This window comes from Pholcus phalangioides, unplaced genomic scaffold (assembly GCF_987345545.1).
Source record: "Pholcus phalangioides strain wild (caught in Gottingen) unplaced genomic scaffold, Ppha-v1.0 ptg000039l_1, whole genome shotgun sequence".
NCBI classification, from domain to species: Eukaryota; Metazoa; Arthropoda; class Arachnida; order Araneae; family Pholcidae; genus Pholcus; species Pholcus phalangioides.
In genome coordinates this window covers 17,713,990-17,730,689 of record NW_028301625.1, presented here as the reverse complement: position 1 = coordinate 17,730,689, position 16,700 = coordinate 17,713,990, and the positions used below count along the sequence as shown (strand labels likewise).

The 16,700-nt window shown below is 35.7% G+C and overlaps 1 protein-coding gene across 7 annotated transcripts in view; it reads left to right on the top strand.

The window, feature by feature from the left end:
* LOC149065639 (uncharacterized) overlaps positions 1-16,700 on the top strand; it is a 232,941-nt gene that overhangs the window by 127,817 nt on the left and 88,424 nt on the right. For all 7 annotated transcript variants that reach the window (XM_089253544.1, XM_089253545.1, XM_089253542.1 and 4 more), the window contains one exon: positions 8,124-8,253. In XM_089253544.1, coding sequence (XP_089109670.1) covers positions 8,124-8,253 — 130 coding nt within the window. The remainder of the gene's footprint in view (positions 1-8,123; positions 8,254-16,700) is intronic.

Below are 16,700 nucleotides of genomic sequence, written 5' to 3'. Positions count from 1 at the left end.
TTTTCATGTAAAAAATCAAGGATCACAAATCAATTTTACTTATTGTATTGAATTATCATCCTGATTACTAGTTATAAAGGCAAAATTGCCAATGGAGAACAAACTGCTTGATCACTTATACCTCACTCTGTTCAAAGTTATATCGCTCTGTTTTGAACCCACTATTCCTATGCATCGTAATGCTTCGCAATACAACACAGCCATTGTGCATGTGACTTGAAATCAATCAATAGTGTGTTCAGTGGTTTTGCATAGACAGGACACATTTTCTACATGCACTATTGTGCCCACTGAGCTTGTTTTGGGAAGTTTTGTCACAGGTGCCAAAGGAACTCTGATACATAAAAAACATTAGTGGAGGGTCCATATATAGACCTGCAAGGGCATATAGGGCAGGGATGGATTGCATTAACATATTCCCTCCCCTATGGAGTAGTGAATCATGGTTTGGAAAATAAAAGTGTCCAAGTGGCATGATGCTAGTCTTCCACTAGAGAAGGTTACCGTCAAGGTCTATGGGTTCGAATCCGACCAAGAACATTAGAAGAAAGTTCTTTACTTACTGAGCCTGGAGTGATCACCAATAGACGGCGCCTTCATTTCCCACCCAACTAACTCCATTGGTTGGAAATTACCATATGGTGATATATGACCATAGTTGGTGTGCGGTAAAGTAGTTTTGAAAACAACTGATATTAGAAAACAGTCCAGCATGGTTTATTTTGTCTAACGAGAGAAGGTCACCGATAAGTCACCAAAAAGTCCCTGAAAAGTCAACTGAATTTTGCTTTTGGTATATGATAGACACTCTGAATTTGCAAGATTTACTATGAGTCACTGAGTCTCTATCATAATCGTATTTGTAAATATGACCTGCACAAATAAGAGTGTTATACTTGATCACAAATTTAGAACCTGGAGTTTGTGCAAATTGGCGCAGTTTATTTCAAATAACTCTTATTCAATGACTCAAAATTCTTATTGATGTAGATATAGGTACTTTAAGTTTTGGTCGATTTTTACATGGGGAGGGGTTTTTCAGTCTCCCCGTATGTTCTACTCTGTCAACCTCAACATCCCAGACAGTCAACACAGATCGTCTGAATTCTAAGTCCCAAATCATTTCATTTTCTATTTTCTTTCTCTGCAATACTGAAGAACACTAAGCTATCGTGTCTCGAGGGATTCTTTAAATCAGTTTTACCAAAGTGGGCAATATTAGCCCACTTTGGAGAAACTGATTTAGAGAATCCCTCGAGACACGATAGCTTAGTGTTCTTCAGAACACTGTTCAGAGATAGCTTGTTTGGAAGGAAAGATGGAGTGGTCTGGGGGGCAGTAGAAGCTTTGGGTTTAGTATAGGATCATATGGGTTAGCAAGAGTTTGAGGACGATGAGAAGGAAAAAGTTTTGAAGAAGAGGGGGGGAGGGGATGGACCAAAAAGTTTGGGAGAGAGAACTATGCTCTAAATCAATTTTTTCCAAAGTGGACAATATTGCCTTCTGGGGATGATGGAATGGTTTAAGGGGGCAATAGAAGCTATGGGTTCCAACTGAACGAACCCATAGTATGCTATGGGTTTGATTGAGTTGGGGGGCAATGAGAGAAAAAAAATTCATGAAGAAGGGATGATAGTTTTTGGGAAACTATGCTCTAAATCAGTGGTTCTTAACCAGGGGTGCCGGCACACTGCAAAGTATTTTTGGAGGTGAGTGATGGAGAAAAAAATTTTCAACATGCTGACTAATTATTCAGAAAAATTTAAATGATGCAAGAAATCAAATTTTTCAATTTAAAAAAGTCATACCTACACATTTTAAAACTCTTTTATCTTTCACTAGCAGATATATGTTGGTACAAATGATTGTAATTTAGTAAAAGATGATTTCAATGAAATGCAAACGAGCGTAAGTATTCAAATTGAATGAAAAAATTCGGATTTAAATCAATTTTTGTGTGTTCAATCAAAACTATTTCCAAAACTAGCAGACATCTTTACAAACACCTCTATCATTGGATCCAACCTATTTTTGCGAAATGAGGTTTCACTACTTTTGCCGATGAAAACAGATCACAAGTTGCTTGAGTGTAAGTGACAGTTTGCGGTTAGCCCCTCTTTTTAAAGAAAGTACCGCAATTACAAAATGTTATGGAAAAAACAATTTCAAATTAGTCACTAAAACTCTATTTTGCAATTAATTATTATCTTTCTATCAAATTATCTTTCAAGTTTAGAATTTTTATAAAAATTAATTAGAAGACAATTAGTTTAATTAATTGTAAAAACTAAGTTTTCAATGAATAGACAATACGTTATTTATCAGGGGTGTGGGATGGTGAATCGGATCGCACTGGGAGTGTGGGAAAAGGTTAAGAACCACTGCTCTAAAGAATCAAGCTTTGTCATCAAATTATTACTACTACTACTTAACCGTACATGTACCTCGTACACATTCTTCTACGGAATTTCTAACGAATTGGCACATGCTAAAATGTGTGTTCTGAGTACATGTGTGGCCTTAACATATTATGTTGTCGAGTTGCACTTGTTTTGTGCTCATGCTGCCATCTGTCTTCCATTTTCTGAACTAAGGATGTGAACTAAAAATGTGTAAAGAATCTTGAATTTTCATGTCATGTCAGTATCGTGTTGTAGGTCTGTCTGCTCTCTGGAGAGACTTTTTCAGATGGAAGACTGGCTTGCATTAGTGTCTCAAAGCTGGAAAACCATAGAAAACAAACTTCAGCTGCCACTACTGTGCCGTCAACAGGGTCCTGGATCCTCAGTATGAGAGTCCACCATGATGCCCACACGACCGCACAGCGGCTTATCAAATTACTGTAGTTTAAAAGAATTTTAAAATATGTTAACATATGAGAGCAGCCAGACGCTGTGATTACATAAGCACAAATATCTAAAACATGAAATATATAAAGGATACAGCCGCAGCACAAACTATCTTACATATCTGCAAATTATTTCTTTGCCTTGTATTGCTAATATCTGATGCCCTTCTGCTCTAATAACATGTTTTTGTGTCACTCTGTGACAAATTAGTTCCTTTTTTTTTTTCCTACCTAAAGCTCCTTGAAATAATGTACCTTTTATCTTACATGTTTCATTTTGTCGCCAAAATCTCTCCACACTTCCAGAAAACACAGATATGAATTTTTTCTACTTTAACTCTGAAAATTACTTGTATAATAGCAATAATTTTGTTACAAGCTGTGATCATTGAATCTTGTGTGCAGGAGCATTTTGTTCATCGGCAGAATTACATGTCCAGGGTGTCTACTATCACAGAAAAGTCATGAAGTTCCGAGAAAAGTCATGGAAGTCCAGAAAATGTCACCAAATATGAGTAAAGGTTACAGATTTTTTTATGATTCTCCAGACATCTTTTTTCCGATTTTTCCCCTAAAATCTAGGCTTTGGAGAAGCTGTGGTATTCAATATTTTTTCTTCTCTCTCTCTCAGGTTTCTTTTCCCTTCTTTTGTGCCCTGGAGGGGAGGATGAATGGGTGAGTAGCAACAGAACAATGTCAGTGTGTAGTCACCCTACACAACACCAGCTCTGGTGTAGCCCTACATGAGGGCAGACATTATATGGGTGAGACAAAAAGCTATTTAGCCTGGATGACCAAAAAAGAACTTTTCTTTCTTCACTTGTCTGGACCTTTCAACATCTGTAATATTCCTTGAAAGCAGTGTTTTCAGGATTGCATGATAATTCCTAGAGAAGGGTTGATTGAGAACAATATTTGTTTTCCATAGAAAGGACACTACCTTCCCCCCACATCGTAGAGCAGGGCTGTTGGATCTTTGGTGGGTCCACAAGCCAGAGTTTTCATGGGATGGGGGCTCCGTAGTGAAGTTATAGCTTGAAAAAACAAACAGTGATGGTGATTGTCCCGGGCCTCAAGGCTGCAGCCCTGTCTATCCCATTCTTCGAGGGGGCCAGGTGGAAAGTCACAAATTTTTTCCCCCGCAAAGGAACAACGTTTTTTTTAGACCATCTGTCTTTACCGACTAGCTATAGCAAAAAAATAAATCATACAGTGTTTGCGTGTGACAGAACAAAAGAAGACAAACATTGTGCTAATTCACCATTAATTGTGTTGCGACGCAACATTTAGGCCGAATTTAAAGGAATGCCACAGTGTTTCTAAAAGTGTGCTTTGCAGCTCCTAGGAGTGTCGTGGCAAGCTGAAAATATTGATTTGTGCACCTATTTATGCTTTGAAGTGGTTCTTTTATATGGGAAAATATCTACCAAACTTTTTGGGGAGCCACCAATGAACCATGAATTATGCAAGGGAGGCAGCTGACAAAAGAGAACCATCGGAATACAGTGACAAGCTTGCAATCTTAGACCAACAACAAAGCACGATGATAGAGCAAATAACAAGCATTATGATTTCAAAAAATATGAATAGGAAAAGGAATATATGAAATCCGTCCTTCGTAAGGGCCCCACTGAGTTGGTCTAGTCAGGGCTGCTATGATTTTTTCCGTTTTACTGGATTAAGAGGGGAAAATGAACATCGTGAAGGCCCTGGTCTAGTGATGTTTTTCTCAACCTCTGTGCCCAGACATAAACCAAACTGGGCCGTGAGGGATTTATTGTTTCATTTTTACCTATTTATTTCCAATCAATCCTGTGTATGGCCGGGCCTTCCATAGAAAAAAGAAATCAACCATGACGCAGGATTCCAAAGGTTGAGCACCACATCCTAACTCTCGATTTCGACAGTCGGTGTTTGAACAAACTCCGTGATCACTTACATCTCACTCTGTTCGACGTTATTCGACTCTTTTACAGTTTTGAATCCATTACTGCTATGCGTGACAGCGCTTCACAACACAACTCGTGCATACGGCTTAATATCAACTAATAGTGTGTTCAGAAGTTTTGCATTCACAGGACGCTTTTTCAACTTGCGCGGGTGCACCCGTGAAGCTTGTTTTGGAAAGTTTCATTGAAGATGCTGAAGGAACTCCGATACGAAAAAGACATGGGAAAGCCTAGGGTTGCCAGACGTCTGTGTATATGACCCGTAAGAGCGTATGCTAGGATGGATTGCATTTGATATTCATGATCTACCAAGGGCCTAGGCGACCTCACAAAGTCGGTTGAATGCATGGGTGGGGATATAGAGATTGAGGGTGATAGGGTGATTGCCCCCTGATAAAAAAAATTATTGAAGGCAGAAGAGTAGAATGTGGACATTTGTCCCCTCCCATTCGAGAAACAACCAGTAGCCTTGTATGCTTTTGCGGGGGTCGCTTATGTGGTTTGAGCCCTTAGGGTCCAGTTCATATGGGGTGTCTTACTTAAATCTTTAAATTTAAACGTTTTTTGAAAATTTAAAAAAAATTAAGTTTTCTTATTGTGTTTGAAGGGGTTGTTCCCCCGGTGGTGAAGCTGACATTCAGCACTACTGGGAGGCTTCATGCCAATGTTGGCATGTGTGTATGTGTGTATATGCATTGACATTTTGTAAATTCACTTGTGTTACCTCTTTCATTAAGATCCCCCCCCCCCATTTTATTACCCCCCTCTTCTGGTGATAGCCACATACATATTAGACGATATCAATCTTAGCCTCATCTTTCACAATGCATAGTCCTATGTCATATTGCCCAAACATTAAGCATAATAATGTGTTGATTCGCTGGGTATAAGACCAATCTTAGCTGCTACAAATTGTGGATCGTCCTAATTGCCACTACTACACCAGAGAAAAGTTTTGGAACCTCAAGTTATACTCTCATTTCACCACCCATCTGGTGCTACATTTTAACAAGACAATACCCAAATAAATATTGCCAGAAATGTTCAGGACGTACTTGAAGCATGACAGAAGTTAGTTATTTTCTGGCCTGCATATTCATCAAGTAAGAAGCTTCTTTAACATGTATGGGATAGGGTCTTTTGTCTGGATGCCCCTCATCGCTGTCCAGCAGTCTGATCCAATAAACTATGAACTTGAATAGAAGCAGCCTGGCAAAATATTTCTCGATACATTCAAAACCTCTGATTCCATAGCATTGTATGTATGCTTCAGTTTTTTAAATGAATTTAGAGTGCTTCTTGTTTCAGTGCTTAAACTCAAATTTTCACATTTCTCGGCAGCCATTTTCTGGTTGATTGTATTTACATTCAGCATAAGAGAGGGTGTCTATAACTAAAGTTGGCATGTTAAGAGCTGTTTACGCTTTAACTGCTTATCAGAAACTTTGAGACTATCTTAATAAAGGTGTGGGGAGAATTTTTGAATCCTTTTCAAAATCACAAAAATCTCTGCATAGCTTTTGGTGCGGAATCATGATGTTCGTAAACCCCGAACATCAGAGTTTCTTTAAATAGTTCACTTCACTAGCAAAGCATGTTCTTGTAAAATTAACTTCATATGCTTTAGTGAAGAAATGAGAATAGAAATGGCTCTGTTGGAGATGTTGAGATACCCTGCCACACACATGAAGCTTTAGCAGTCAGATCACATGTTTGCAAAAAATTATGCGCAATTTGTAAAGAAAACACCCTACAGTGATGAATGTTGGAACTGATTATTTCTCTCTCTTTTTATATTTCATATCTCTTCATTAAACTTTTCCGAAGTTTCATTGCTTTCTGATCAATTTTCAAGGCTGTAGAAAGCTCAAAACCCATTAACTTTATTTATAGACATCCTATACAATTTTAATGATTTGGAACTTGTTTATTGTTATGTCGGAAAGTGGGGTGAGAAAACATGTTTCCTATTAATCTCTTAAATATACCCCATTGCAAATCCATGCTATCGTATATAGGAGCTCTCCTGGCTCAGCAAAGCTTCATCCATACAGATTTTTTTTACCCATACAGAGTTGCCAACTGCTACGGATTGTCCATAGTTTCTATGGGCGGCCGCAATAAATTGCGGAGCTATGGGACACACTCAATACTATGAAATCTTTTTTTTTTTTAAATATCGGGTTTTGAGTTTCTTGCGGTTTTTTACTAATCTTTTTTTTTTTTAATTTCATCGATCTTTGCCATAACAATGAATGCACATGTGATAGAGTTTGAGAGAAGACAAACTCGGAGCTCATCTGTTCGGTGTGCAGAAGGTAATCTGTAAAGCCGCGTCTAAACCTGCCACCCTACTTGAGCCCAAACACGCAAAAACCTGTTTTCCATAAAAACCACCCATGCTGTGGGCTTAAAACAGGTTATTGAGTGGTTCAGCGCTGTGGACCCGGCTTCATTTGCAAAGTGCATGGTCGAGCTTGCAGAACTTGTGTTGGGAAGAATGCTTTGTCGTAGGAGCTCTAATACAAAGGAAACAGGGATGGGAAGGGGTATAGGGTTGCTAGATGTCCATATATATGGTCCACAAGGGCATATGCAGGTTGGGATTGTATTGAATATTCATGAATTACTAAGGGACTCTGCAACCTCGAAAAGTTGATTCAGGAGGTTGGGGGACGGGCTCATGTGGCTTGAGCCTTCTGGGTTCCAGTGCTAATGAGGTGCTGTATTTAATGAACTTTCAATTCAATTTTTTTTAAAGAATTAACTTTTGAAGTGATAATTTTTTTATTATACTATGATTATGTTGTCATGGGGGTACTCCCCCATGTCAAAGCTGAACATTCATCACTACGGATAAGCTTTACGCCAATGTTGGCATATCTGCCCATATTGATACAGAATTTTAAGTCTGTCTGTACCACTCTTATTAATACTTGTAATAAATATTCAGTTTTGATGATTTTTTCATAGTGGTGCAATTTAAAATCGCGTGAGTGAAGCATATAAACTTGATAAATTTTCCATTGATAAAAATTAAAATTTTAATTAAAATTTATTACATTTAATTAGATTAATTACATTTAAAACAACCATTTGTTAATTGAAGCTTCTGTTTACTCATAAAAGCAAAGACTTTATCATTTATTTCAAAGTCTTTCTTGATGAGAAATATTTTGGAAAATCTTATATGAATTTTTACAGCTTACGGTGAAAAAATAAAAACATTTTTTTTGTATAGTAAGGTGAAATGTGTGTGTGTGTGAAAAATAAAATGCTTCAATATCTTCTGTGCATTTATATTGAGTAAATTTTATTAAATTCAGATTAGGAAATGGGGATGTGAATGTTGAGTTTGAATCTCCATCTCCAGTGAGTATGTTTATCAGGTTAGGAGTTAGAGTGACTGCAGTTTCTTGTGGATCTACTCATACAATAGCATTAACAGATTATGGGGTAAGTTTTTTCACATTCATTTTAAAGTTTTTAAGCATTTTAAATATGTATGGTTCTACTAATACTACAGTGGATCCCACTTATAACTTTTTTCAGGAAACCTTAACTACAAAACATTGTAAGAGGAAAAATGTTTCATTTTTTAAATGGGAAACGTCTATGAGAATTATAAGGCACAGTTGTTTTATACAGACCATAGTTTTTTTATATAGTTTTTAATTTATTTTTACAAACATTATGGCAAATATTGAGATTTAATAAGAAGTACGGGATATAGTTTGCATGAAACAATTTTACATTTGATTGATGTACAATGCACTTGTTCTCCATCAAAAAATTCATCATAGATGATTGTTTTTTCTTTTCTCTTGCTAAAGTCACACTATAACAGTCAAGTTCCCTTAAAATCTGCATAACATCACATGGCAAATTTTAATGACCTTCCACAGAATATTGAAAAGCTTCGAGTTCTTCATTGCTTCTGCATATGTTGGAACTGGTGGTGACTGTGGTTCACTTGTGTTGTATTTCAAAGGTCATGAAAGCATCGTATTGGTTGTTCTGTGAAGAATTAAATTTCAAGAAGTAGTCAGAAAATTTGCTTTTTCTTACCTGAAAAGCTAATTTCAAATGCTATTTAATGTTGACGTCTAAAAATCTGTCAAGTTGTTTATGTTTTGTAGCCATGTCACTCTTTTGAGTCTTGATTTTGTACCAACAGATTCAGACATGGATGAGAAAGACCACCATTTATTCCTCTGTTATACGCAGACAGCGTCTAACAACCCTGCCTATTCAGGGACATACTTTGATCACCCTAGTGCATTAGCATATGCAAGGGTGAGAGGGTTCTATTCCTCCCCCCCCCCCAGCAGAGTTTATAGTGTTATTTTGCAAAAAAAAAACAAGAAAGCCCACTTCAGAAAATCCTGCTTACTCCTCTGCCCTAGTGCAGTATTTCTCAATCTTTCTGAACCCAAGGACCAATAAAATATCTGAAAAAATTTGACAGACCACTTATGTCCTGTATTATGAAACATTTCTGTATTTTTAGTTGTTCCGAATCGTTTTATTCATTTGTTCAGTTTTGTCAATGATGCTTACTTAAATTTGTAATGTTTACTAAAATTGTAAATAAAGGCTGTTTTTTCATAACTTATTATGATAATTATAGCTGTAAGTACAAGTATTTATCTTACATATCTGTCAGGTTCAACGTTTCCCCTGAATTTTCCAGTGATTTGAACTACAGTGAGCCCCATATTCGTTGGGGTTGCGTTCCAGGGGTGACCACGAATACAGAAATCTGAATGACCGAAACCATAGGGTTTTTTTCGTATATCTCATTTATTGAACATCGGAAGAGCAGGTGACACAGAGATAGAAGAATGTGTAAAAGAGGGTGCAGCAATTGTTGGCGATGTTTTCTGAAAGAACATTGTGATTTATGTTTGCCGTTTCTTCATATCATCAAGTATGTTGATAAGGCTTCCTCTAGTAATTTTTCTACATGTGAAGAACATGCCATAGAGAGATCTATGTCATGAAAATAATCTATTGCTGATTTTGAACTTGCGAAGCCCTTCCGCTATGTTAGGGGCCATTCAAGTTTTACATCAGCATCAATGGGGGGCGGGTTCCGATTTGCTGACTTTTGATGACGGGGGGGGGGGTGTTTGGATAATGCTTAAGTCATCAACCCACCCTTTATGGAAATATGAAATATTCTTAATGGCATCTTACGATAGTTTGTGGGCACTTGAAATAACATCCCTCCCCTATTGATAAGTGCCCTACAGAGTCACTTTAGTCATCTGTAAATGTTTTGCATATCCAAGTGACCTAGAAATGTGTCCGGGCTACTTAAGTGCTCTGGAACTGTGCCACGCATCACTCAAGTGATCCGTAATTATATGCCGCATATCACTTAAATAATCTGCGAATGTGCCACGGGTAACTTGAGTGATGTAAAACTGCACTGGGGAGCCACTTAAGTGCTCTAAAACTACGTCACATGTCACTCAAGGGATCTCTAAATGTGTCACGGATCGCTTAAGTGTTCTGGAACTGTGTCCTGGTCCATTTACGTGATCTGAAAATGTGCCACAAGCTGCTTAAATGCTCTGGAATTGTACCACGGGACACTTAAGCCATCTGTAAATGTGCCGCTTAGTTCATTTTTACAAAATTAGGTTTGAGGAGGGCAGGCCGCATCAGATAACCCCCGGGCCAAGTGCCTTTATGCAATTTATTATTATATGGCATAGAGAATGGGTAGCAATGAATTTATTAAAGATAAATTTTGAGTTCATAGCCTTCAAATAACATTGAAATTAACAGAAATTGATTATAACATAAAAGTATTTTCTCCCGAAATTTCAATTTAAAAAAAACATTTTTTTTGCATTAAAAAAATAAATTTTTCATCTTGGGAGGGTAGGACACGAGCCCCCTATGATTCCCTGTGTACGTCTCTGATCCCACCAATATGCGTTAGGATTCAGAGGGGCGGAGCTGATGACAAAATTTTGCTGACAATGCAAAGGGGGGGGGGTCAAAATAGCTAAAAATTTTCTTACGTAATACTTGAACGGCCCCTTACACATGGTGAACTTGTCTTCATCTGATACAGTTTCAGGAGCAGTCAGCTGCATTAATTCCTCCTCGGTCAATGCCTCTGAATTGCAGTTCCTTCTAATTTAGTTAGCCGTTCAACTTCTATATACATATCATTGAACCCTTCTCCCCCACCTGTTTCGCTAATGTGACAATGTCTTTTATAATCTCTTCAGTTGGCTCTGTAGAAATGTTTGTGTCCTGGAGCGTACATTGTGGCCAAAGGTTAATCCAACCTGAGTTGACTGTTTCTCTCTTAAGAGCTGCCACAGCTCTAGTGATGACAGTAATGACGCTAAGCGATAGTGTAATTCTTCCATACCTTCAAGACATTTTCTGCATTTGAATCTTCTTCTATTGCATGCACAATCATCTCCATTGCATGATGTGTATAGTGAGCTTTGAATGCTTGCATTACCCCCTGATCCAGGGGCTGAATGATAGATGTTGTATTAGGAGGCATATGAAGGACTTCCACACCATCAGCTTTGAACTCATTGACATCTGGGTGTCCAGGAGCTTTATCCGTTATCATGTGTAAAGCATAGGTAGGAAATCTGACTGCTGAAAACATTGGCCCAAAGTTTGGCTCACAAAAGATACATATAAATGAAACATTTTTTACCCGTGACTGTCAAGAAATTGTTCTACTGTGCAAGAGGATTTAAAGTGAAAAACAACTACACTCTTGCCTGGGTCAAGGACGGGAGGAATTTCATTAGGAAAACTCCATCATCCAGAGCAGCGGTCCCCAACTGGGGGTACGCGAAAAGAAAATGGTAATGGCGGCCATCCATCTATAAAAATAACAAAATAATTAAAAAGCATTAAAAAGAATTTTTCAAAGTAGGTAGAGGTTTTTACTAATATTGTCAGTTGTAATATATTGGCCTCCCTATCAATCGAAAGAGGGGTTGTGTCCGCTGGAAGGATCAGCCTTCCCTCCTACCGCCTGCGCCCAACCTATGATCGGGATTCATGAACTCCTTCCTCTTGGCTCACTTTTCTTCTGTGTTTTAGATTTGATTGTTGACGCATGCTGGGCTGTGCATAAAAGCGAAGAATTAATTCATGTTGTGTTTAACTTTTGTTGCGTGTGGGCGTTTGTATTGAGGCGTGTGTGTGTTATTGTTATTCCCACAATTTTCTACGTCAACTTTTCTACCAAGCACCTACTACTCATGTGATTTGCGATATGGATCATTATCTTAAAACTAGATCTGTGTCTAAAACTACACTCTGAAGTTAGGTGGTAGTCCCGGGGTTAAGTCCTGATGTTGCTGTTCAAACTTCGGCACGAAGTAGCTCTTTCTTTTAGGAAGTGTTTGAAACACTTCACGATTTCTTGTCACGAGCTAAATTTAACAGTCGGCCACTTGGAAGGATTAAAATCCTTGTTTGAAATATATTTTTCATAGCCCGAAATGGGTGATCGGTGGATATCTAATCCTTTCAAAGAAGAATATTTTGAACCAGCTTCATTGTTTATTCCAGAAAAGGAGAAATTGCTAGAGCTCGCATCAGATCCCCTCTAATGAAGGAATGGTGAACCTAGTCAGTTTTTGGGCTTGCCGTGGTGACGAATACGTTGAACTTTCTAGGAAAGTCATAATATTTTTGTTGCCGTTTGTTAGCACGGAGCTTGTTGAACGGGCATTTTTTTCGTATACTTACTTAAAAAATTTATGTGGAAGCAAATTGCATTTTTCTTTCCGCAGCTCCGGATTTGAGTTTCTATTAACCCTCTTTTAAGCTTAATTTTCCAAAACTTTGTAATTCAATACAGTCCCAAACATCACATTCATTTTTCCCCCAATCTTTGTGTTAATTTGTTTGCTTACTTGGAAAATAAAAAAGGCTAAATAATGAAAAAAATAGACCATTTAATTTATATCAACATGTACCTTTTTATGAAGTTTTTCGAAAACTGTAATGAGTGAAACAGATTGGGGAGGGGGAGTCCGGAGGATTCAGGGTTGGGGGGTACGCGGAAAGGAACCAAGCCAGCTGGGGGTACGTGGACTGAAAAAGGTTGGGAACCACTGATCCAGAGTGATACAAGTATGTAACAGGAATTTTTTTTGAGTCACTTACAAATTGAGGACAATGAAAGCTATGCTTCTGGACAATCAGAACGATCTACGGCATTGCAAGGTAATGAATGTTAGTTCAGAGACATGTTTTTTGTTGATATATTTCCCCAGGAACTAAAAAATTATGCATTTAATTGAATTGAAAAGACGGCCACGGTGGCCCAGGTCAATAAGAAGCTCGCCTAAAGTACCAAAGGATGTTTAGAGGTGTCGCAAGTTTGATACCTGGTTCGTCCTTCTCAGAAAATTTTCCTGACAAAGGGGTACAACAAAAAACAAAAATATTGCTACCGCAGGGAGGCCCCCATCGAGAGGTTAGCGCACCAACCACTCGACAAGTATAAAAAATAAGCCTGCCGTTCAGAATCAGCAGTAAATTGTAGGTCCTGGGGTCTGATTAGCTCTCGTGTGCAGAAAATGACCATGGTGCAATAAAAATGATCAATGATCAAATGAATTGAAAAAACATTCATTTTTTTCGATGGTTATGCATGATGTCTTTTTTTAATTATATTTTGAATGTACTAAAAATTTTTCAGAAAATAATATAAGTATAATTTTTTATCTTTATGTCAGCCGATCAAACATTAAATGATCAACCATTAAATTACTGATCCATTTGATGATCTTGATCCAACAAATAGATTTTTAAACAGACATAAATTTTTCCAAATATTGAAATATGAAGGTAATGGTAGTGATGTTATTACATTTTGAAATTTTAATATTTGAAGTACCCGAAAAAATTTTGATTAATTCCTGGTATTTTTAACATCGCTTGAAGTAGAAATTGATTTAATATACATCACAGAGATATGGGTTCAAAAAAAAAAGATGAAATGTCAGCTTATAACATAAATGATTATGATTATTTTGCCAAGTATAATTGTTGTGTCAAATTTAGAGATTACAATAGATCTGGAGGTGTTATTATGTTTGTTAGAAACAAAGTCGGCTATCAAAAAATCAGTGAAATTCAATACAGCAGAAGCCATAAATGTATATATTGATAATATAAAAATAGATATCCTGTTAATCTGTAGATCACATCTGTATACTATAAATTAATTCAACTTAGAGTTAAATATCTTCCTCACAAAAAATAAAAAAAGCATGTTACTAATTGGGGACTTACTAATTGGGGACTTTAATATAAATATGCTAGCCCATAGCACTGATATTAATTGCTACAAAGATACAATATGCATAAATGAATTATAAATCCATTAATAAATCAAATCACCAGAGAATTTGGAGATGGTGGCATTTGTATAGATCATGTCTGCTATAGAAAAAAAATGAAATACATGTAAAAAATTTATTGTGTGTGATACTAAAATAACTGATCATTTCCCAATACTAGGGTACATCTGTAAAAAAACTGAAATGAATATACCCTGAAAAATTAATAACAATGAAAATAAATTATAAAGAATTTGAGAAATTTATCGTAAATATAAACTTTAATAATATATATGAGGAAAATGATATATATATAATAAATATATAAATTTTTTCATGACATTATTAGATGTCATGAACAAAGATTAGAGATGTCAAGACATTAGAGATGTCAAGACATTAGAGATGCCAAAACATTTATATATTTATTATATATATATCCATTATCCCATAGAAACCTATGGGAAACAGAGCAATAAAGTGCAAAAATGATAAAAATTGGATAATTAAACACTTTTAGGCAAAATTAATATCAAAGAAAAATTATACACAAAACATAAAAAATACCCCCATGTTAAAGATTATGAAGATATGTATAAAAATTATGACAAAGCTCTGAAACAAGAGATTAAAATAGTGAAAAATGAGTACTTCAGGAAAAAAAAATTTAAATTGTAATAATGATATTCATAAACAATGGGAGTTCATAAACCAAACAATAACAAAAAAATTTACCTTGCCAGATACAGCAAATTTTAAACAAATGGCTCAAACTTTAATGTAGATTTTATAAATCAAAATTTAGATAATAAGCAGTCATATGTAGGAGCTTCTTTAAACTTTGAAAATAATGCATTGATATCTTCAATGATGATAACCGGCATTGGAAATAATGGTCTACACCAAATAATCTCCGAACTGAATGAACATAAAGCGACAGGATATGATGGCATTACAGCAAAAATGATCAAAATTATAGCTAAATATCATGATAATCTGTTATTGTACCTGATTAATGTATCACTTATTGAAGGAATTTCTTATGCAGAACATAAAGTATCTATTGTATACCCGATTTTTAAAAAAGGTGACAAAACCTTTTATCTAATTATAGACCAATCTCAGTGCTCCCTATTTTTTTCAAAACTAGTTGAGAAAAGTATGAAAATAAAATTAATTATTTAAAGCACACAGACTATTTCGCTGAGAATCAGTATTGATTTCAAACAGGACAAAGCACTGAAATGTCAATCGGAAAAGTAAATGAATACCTAAATCAAAGTTTCAACAACAAAAACTGATACTCTATATCAGTTTTTATTAATTTGAAAAGTGCCTTTGATAATGTAGATTTAACTGTACTATTGATTGAATGAGAGAAAATTGAAATTTGTGATGAGTTTTTGTGATGGTTCTAGATGTAATCATTATGGATGAACACAGGTGTATATATAGTTAGTATAATGAACGAAAATAGCAATTATCTTGAAATAAAAAAGTACATTAGGGAACAGTGTTCTGGCCCACTCTTTTTCTAATCTAAATTAATGATTTATGCTGTTTAAAATTGTATGGTAAGATAATGTCTTTTGCGGATGACACTGTTTTTTATGTCGAAAAGATAAAAATATTTCCCATTTGATTACTAAAGTTGAAGATGATTAACAGATTAACATGTGGCTGACAAAAAACAAATTGGTCCCAAACATTGAAAAAACAAAATTCATGTGTATAGAAGTATTAGAGATATAAAACCTGCAACCCCAATATCAATAAAATTACACACTTGTGAATATTGTCCCCAAAGCTGTTCTTGTAATTATATAGAAAGAGTAAGAGAATTTACATATTTAGGCCTTATTATACAAAACGAATTGATATGAAATAGTCACACAAATAATGTTGTAGTAAAATTAGGAAACAAATAGCATTGAGAAACATCTCAAGTCCGGAACTCCTTAAGACAGTCTTCCATGCATGGATCCAAAATCAAGTGTAACTTATGCAATAACGGTATGAAAAGGTGCTTACCATGACAATATCAATAATTTAAATAATATTTACAATCTCATAAAACGCAATATTTTAACATTTAATAATTCAAACTTACTTAATTCAGATGCTTTAACACTTAAATTGAAGCAAGTCTATGTGTATAAATTAATGGTATGTAATTTTCATGGTAAAGAATCATTCATTTTTTCTTATAGATATCAATGCTAGAACTACATATAGGTAATTTCTTTTATTCAACACCAAAATCATCATATAAATACCTTGTACAAAAAGTATTAATTACTTGGGACCAGTCATTTGTAACAAATTCAGAAAAAAATTGTTAATACTTAATAAACATCTCAAGGAAGAAATTTTTATATTTGTAAATACTATCTCATTCGAAACATTCATTGCAAGTATAAAGTAAGTGCTGAAGACAAGCTTTGAATGAAACAAAAAAATAATAAATAAAAAGGAAAAAAAAAATCTGAAATGTATTTAGTGTTACACATATAATTACTGTTGCTTTCTGATTATAGAAAAAATTTATTAAGCTCT